We start from the raw sequence: 6,000 nt of genomic DNA, 5'->3' as shown, positions 1-6,000 counted from the left end.
CGCCAACCCGCGGAAGTTCAGTGAGAAGATCGCGCTGCACACGCAGCGGCAGGCCGAGGAGACGCGGGCCTTCGAGCAGCTCATGACCGACCTCACCCTGTCGCGGGTGAGGGCCTGCGCCGGCGCGGGCGGCCAGGGGCGCGGGCGGGACCGGCCGGCGGGGAGAGGGCGCGCGGGAGCGGGGCGGGCGGGCGGCCGCGGCCTCGGGGCTTCCCCGCCTTCCGGCGCCCCAGGCTGTTGGCGGACGCCGCGCAGGGGGGACTGCGGCGCGGGCCGCGGTGCGGGGGCCGGGGCGGGCGGAGCGGCCGCGGGGGAGGCGCCGGCAGCCCCGAGAGGAAATCGCGAAGGGCCCGGAGGCGGGCGGCGCGGCCCCGCGTTGCTCGGAACCTCCACCCCCTCGGCGTGCAGGGCCGCGGGCCGCCGTCGCCCGCAAAGCCGCTTCGGGGCCGGGTACCGGCGTGTGATCCCGCGGCGAGCGTGAGGCTTTGCTCCTCGCGCTCCTGGGAGGCGCTTCCTCGAGTCCGGTTCCCGGTGTTTCCTGAGACCCGGCAAGGTGCACGGCGCTGCAGGAGACCGAGGCGGGCGCGGGGGTATGAGTAAGGCGCGAGCCGGGACAAACACCGGCGAGGTCGGCTGGCTGCTGAGCGAAGCGGTGGAGGATGGAGAGCCGGCGCGAGCGTGCGCGCGGGACCCGGAGGAGGGTCGGCCTGAGCGGGGCCGGCCTTGAGCATCCTGAAGGCTGACCTTGAAGGACCATCGGGATGATGGGGGAGGATCTGCAGATGCTGGGGCCGGGGGCGCAGCTTGAAGAAGAGCTGAGAACAGAGTTGCAAACTGGCGGTCCCTGGCTCAGCGAGCTGCAGGCATCTTTTTTTTTTTTTTTTTTTTTTTTTGGCTAGCGCTGTGTTTGGGAAAACTGCTTGACTCTGTTGCCAGAATTTTTTAATTGTGAGATTTTCATTTAAAAATCAAAATTTCTTTCTTTTTTCTTTTGTTTCTCTCTCTTTCTCTATATATATCCTGAATTCCCATATGACAGTCATATGGGAATGGAGCTGGAGCTGGGTGGTGGTTGCCCCGCCAATGGAGCGTGAATTCTCTAGTTGGCCACACTTGTCACCACACCCTGTCATGATCCCCCACACTGGGGCTAGGTGTCACTTGCCATTTGTCATATTTTCGATGGTGTTTTCTTTTAGTGAAGTTAAGGGGAAAGTGAAATATTTCTTACACTTACACTTCTGTCATGCTGAGAAAAAAATATGTGGATAAAGAAGACTGAGGATTTCAAGAAACTTTTTTCTGGGGGCTGGCCCGGTGGTGTAGTGGTGGTAGTTCCAGAGCTGTGCTTTGGTAGCCTGGGTTCATGGGTTTGCACCCCGGGCACAGACCTACACACTGCTCATTCAGCCGTGCTGTGGGGTCCCACATAGAGGACCTAGAAGGACTTACAACTAGAATATACAACTATGTGCTGGGGCTTTGGGGAGAAAAAAAAAAAAAGAGGAAGATTGGCAACAGATGTTAGCTCAGGGCCAGTCTTCCTTGCCAAAAAAAAAAAAATTTTTTTCTCACGCCTTACTAGCTTCGCTCATTTATTACCTGCCTGATATCCACAGGCATTTACGTTTGTGATCTTGGTTCGATTCAGGGATGAACATTACAAGCTCAGAGCACATTGAGGAGAATGTGTGAAAACTGAGGATTAATGCTGGGGCCTGTGTTGTTTAGATACATAAATTGTATATGTACAAATACGAACACTCTATATGTCTGTATACCTAGAGTGGATCCAATCTCTCACCCAATTCATGAATTCCCTTTAAAACATCCCTGACGGATGAAGCCATGAGTAATGTACAGATTCTTTTAAAGGCAAAATTTTTTCACAGATCCTCAGTGTTCACTTTAAATGAATTTGATTATGTTACTCAATTGTGTTCAGACATAAACTCACATATAACATCCTTTGCTTAAAGCTGTGATACAACTGCAAACTAAAACACATGTACAAAATAAATTCAACCAAAGGTAAAAATAAATTCAATAAATTCAGAGTAACATTAATTTAATGTGAGAAATGCTGTTGTGCTGAACTGAATTGAAGCTCTCACTGTGAATATGCGGCTAACCACTATAGCTCAGATTCTCTTGAGTTTAGCAGGCCTGATGAGCTGTGCCCCATGTGATAACTCAGGCCACTCCTCTTCTCTGTTCTGATTACCACAAAATCATGGTGTCACTTTGCCCTTCACCTGGTACAGGACATCATTTACATGTTAATTCTGCCTGTATTCTTTTCTGCTCTACCCATTGCTAGTACAGTAATACTACTGGGCTCCACTGTATTCATAAACACGAAGGCAAATGATAACACTGAATTTGCCAGTAATATTTAAAAAAATTTTTTTGGGGGGGGAAGATTAGCCCTCAGCCAGCTGCTGCCAGTCCTCCTCTTTTTGCTGAGGAAGACTGGCCCTGAGCTAACATCCATGCCATCTTCCTCTACTTTATATGTGGGATGCCTACCACAGCATGGCTTGCCAAACAGTGCCATGTCCGCACCCGGGATCCAAACTGGCGAACCCTGGGCCACCAAAGTGGAACGTGCAAACTTAAGCGCTGCCCCACCAGGCCGGCCCCAATAATATTTAAAAATTTTAAGGGTTATTTTCCTAATAAAGTCACAAAACTTAACACTTCTCATAGAGAACTCTTAGATCCCCAAGCGTATGTGTGAACCTCCAAGGGTCTGAAGATCCCAGGTGCAGAAGAATCCATCTAGTTCTTTATTGGTAACCGCATGGCAGATATACTGATTTTCCATTCCCGGTTTATGGCAGACATGCTTACTCATGGGGCAGACATTGCTAATCAGTCTCAGTACTTTTACCTCTCTGAGCATGTGTTGGGCTTCAGGTCCTTCTCTGCATAATCACAGCTAATCCTTCAGAGTTGGAGTTAAATCCTGTTTGCCTAGTAGGTGGGATGGACTAGATTATGGAGAATGTTTTACTCTAGCTTTAGGGGTTCAGCCTTCTCAGGAAGCAGTGGGAAAATTCTGAGAAGAGAATCCTAGGAGGCTCAGTTCGGAGGTGGTACGTGGGCTGGTAAGGCGAGGATGGAAGGAGAGGCAGGTACGCGCAGAAGGAGGCCGTCCTTTTGTTCCTTTGTTAATCTGTCGGTACTAGAGTGCCCACTGTAGTTAGGGGGTGTGCGTGGGGGAGCTGAAGATGTGGTGTCTCGCTTCAAAGAGCTTATTAATTTGTTCAGCAGGTACTTACTGAGTCCCTAGTGTGTGTCAGGAGTTAGGATGGACACTGGGGATATAGTGGTGAGTAGGCCAAACACAGTCTCCTCATGGATTTTAGGATTTTATGGGAAAGACATCCAGTTGACAAGTAAGGACACATTTTGTTGACTGTTACAAAGGCAGAAGCAGATGGAGCTCTGAGAGTGTGTGGTAGGGAGTCCTCACCTCATCTAGTGGCCCGGAGGATTCCTGGGAGTAGGGAAGGCATTTGGGGGTATATGCTTATGTGTTGAGGGAGGAAGAATGTTCCAGCACAGGGGGCAAAGTTTCTACGAGGGGATGAGGAGGGCGATTTGAGTTGAGGCATTCACAGAGGTCAGATTGTAGAGACGAGGTTTGGGATGTGATCCTGAGGACAGTGGGAAGTCATTGCAGCTGTTGAACCAGGGGAACTTTGCGTTTTAAACGATGCCTCTAGCTCCAGAATGGTGGGTGGAAAGAGGAGGAGGCAGCAGAGAAACCGTTTGGAGGTTGAAACACTAGTCTGGGAGATGTGATGATGGCATTGACTGGGCTGATAGCAACAGGGAGGCAGAGACGGGAACAGACTGATACTTAGGAGGTAGAAAGGACCAGACTTGGTGAACGGTTGAGGGAAGTGAGGGAGAGGGAGGACTCGAGCATGATCCTCAGCTTTCAGACTTGAGCCATTTCAGGATGTCCTCCTTTAAGAGAGGGAGCACTGGCAAGAGTAAGTCGGGAGCAGACTCCTCAATGTCAAGAGATGCTGAGTTCGAGGTGCTGAGAGGCAAAGTTTAAGTAGAGATGGTCCAGCAAGCAGTTTGTGTGTGGTCCTGGAGCTCAGGAGGGAAGTTCAGGCTAGTGATATAAACGTCGGAATCTTTGGTGTGTAGCTGTGGGAGTAGATTCAGCTGCCTAGGAAGAATTTCTAGAACAGATCTTGCAAGTTGGTGGCCTAAATTCTAATTTGGCCCTCTGATGTATTTTGGGGTGGTAGGGGGAAGGCAAATGTGTTTTTTTAAAAAAACTAGGGCCAACAATGAATGTTGAGATTTTATATTAAAATCTGGACTTTGGCTTCTTTTGAAAAACGAGATTATCTAACAACATTCACCCTACATTTCTGCATGGCAGCAGTTGCCTGGAGCTGAGTAGTGGCTGCCCCCATTAGATAGGGCATGTATATGTTTTTCAGTTTGCCACAGTCCCTACCACTCCCTGTGGTGTTCCTCACAGTCATTCCAGCCCTCTTCACTTAGTTATCTTCCGTACTGGCACCTGTAGGCATTTGAGTTTATGACCCCTGCTGTAGAGTGAGGTGTGAAGAGCGCCTAGGAGAAGCCCAAGAAGCTCCACCATTTATAGGGGAGGGCAAGGAGGAGGAACCAGAAAAAAAGACTGAAGAGCACCCAGAGGTAGGAGAAAAGCCAGGAGGATCCTTTTTAAGAGGAAGGAGTGTCAGCCAGCTGAGCCCGGTGCTGCTGACTGGGTCTGGCGTGATAAGGACGTGTGCTTTGGTCCAGTCACGTGGAGGTCGTTGCTAACCTTGGGGAGAGTTGCTGTGTCCGCAGAGTGCTGGGTGGAAGGGAGGTTGTAGGGCACTGAGGAATGGATGGGAGAAAATGGAGACAAGGTTGGGAACTTGTTCAAGAAGGTCGGCTTAGAAGGACAACTTGTAGTGTTGAGAAACCGCCAGATAAACTCAGCACATCGACTTGGAGTGTTAATTTGGCTTGAATATTTAAAAAACCATTATTTTTAGATTAAAATAAATTAGATACGTTATGGAGTAGCGAGGCCTCTGAGAGGGGTGGAGAAAGGAGACTAGAAAGATTAGGTTTGGGCTAAATGTTGAGTGTTATCTTTGCCAGGCTCTGTGCTGATCTCTTTATATTCATTATCTCACGTAGTTCTCATAATGACCCTATGGAGTGTGTTTCTAGAATGTTCTTCATTTTGCTTGAGAGGTAAGGTTGCATGGCTGGTAAGTGGCTGAGCTGCGATTTGAATCTGACTGTCACACTGAATGTCTGTATACTCAGCTGCTTTTTTTTCCATAAGGATATCAAATTGTACCAGTGGCAGTTATTGAAAACACTTTTCTTTCCCCATTGAATTGCTATGATGCTTTTCTCAAAAATCAGTTGGCCATATATGTGTGGGTCTATTTGTGGATTCTCTCTTCTGTTCTGTTGATCTATACATCTCTCTTTTGGGTAATAGCCTGGATTTCTGTAGCTTTATAATTAGTCTTGAAATGAAGTAACTTAAGTCTTCCAATTTTGCTCTTTTTAAAAATTGCTTTGGCTACTGTAGGTTATTGGCACATCCGTAAATTTTAGAATTATCTTGTCAGTTTCTATAAAAAGGCCTGCTGGGGTTTTGTTTGGGATTGTGTTCACTATTAGAGACCTTTTCAAAAAGGAATTAGTGAGGCTTAGATCTCATTTCATAAAGACATTGAAGGAAATTCCACTAAAATGTGTGACTATAGGCTAACAGTTGTTAACTCAAGTTACAGGGTGAGGCAGTTGAGGAAAAGGAGTGAAGGGGCCAGGAATGAGATGATAAATGGTTGCTGATCTTGGGTCGTAGTGGAGGAATAATAGGGTACAATGAGGACTCGACAACGGGGGAACCCAAGCCACGTCTAAGGGGGCGGTCCCTTCTCAGCGCTGGGCATTGTTGCCATGCAAGAATGTGGGTTTAGTGTTGTCTGATCTCTC

At 48.5% G+C, this 6,000-nt stretch overlaps 1 protein-coding gene across 1 annotated transcript in view; it reads left to right on the top strand.

Annotated features, from left to right (window-relative positions):
* The first annotated feature begins 6 nt into the window (after positions 1 to 6).
* Positions 7 to 6,000, top strand: part of CRTC3 (CREB regulated transcription coactivator 3) — a 94,467-nt gene continuing 88,473 nt past the window's right edge. The window contains exon 1 of the mRNA XM_046653052.1: positions 7 to 106. Coding sequence (XP_046509008.1) covers positions 83 to 106 — 24 coding nt within the window. The 5' untranslated portion in view covers positions 7 to 82. The remainder of the gene's footprint in view (positions 107 to 6,000) is intronic.

Source organism: Equus quagga, chromosome 2, assembly GCF_021613505.1.
Source record: "Equus quagga isolate Etosha38 chromosome 2, UCLA_HA_Equagga_1.0, whole genome shotgun sequence".
In the NCBI taxonomy this organism is placed as follows: Eukaryota; Metazoa; Chordata; class Mammalia; order Perissodactyla; family Equidae; genus Equus; species Equus quagga.
This window is presented reverse-complemented; position numbering and strand designations above follow the sequence as displayed.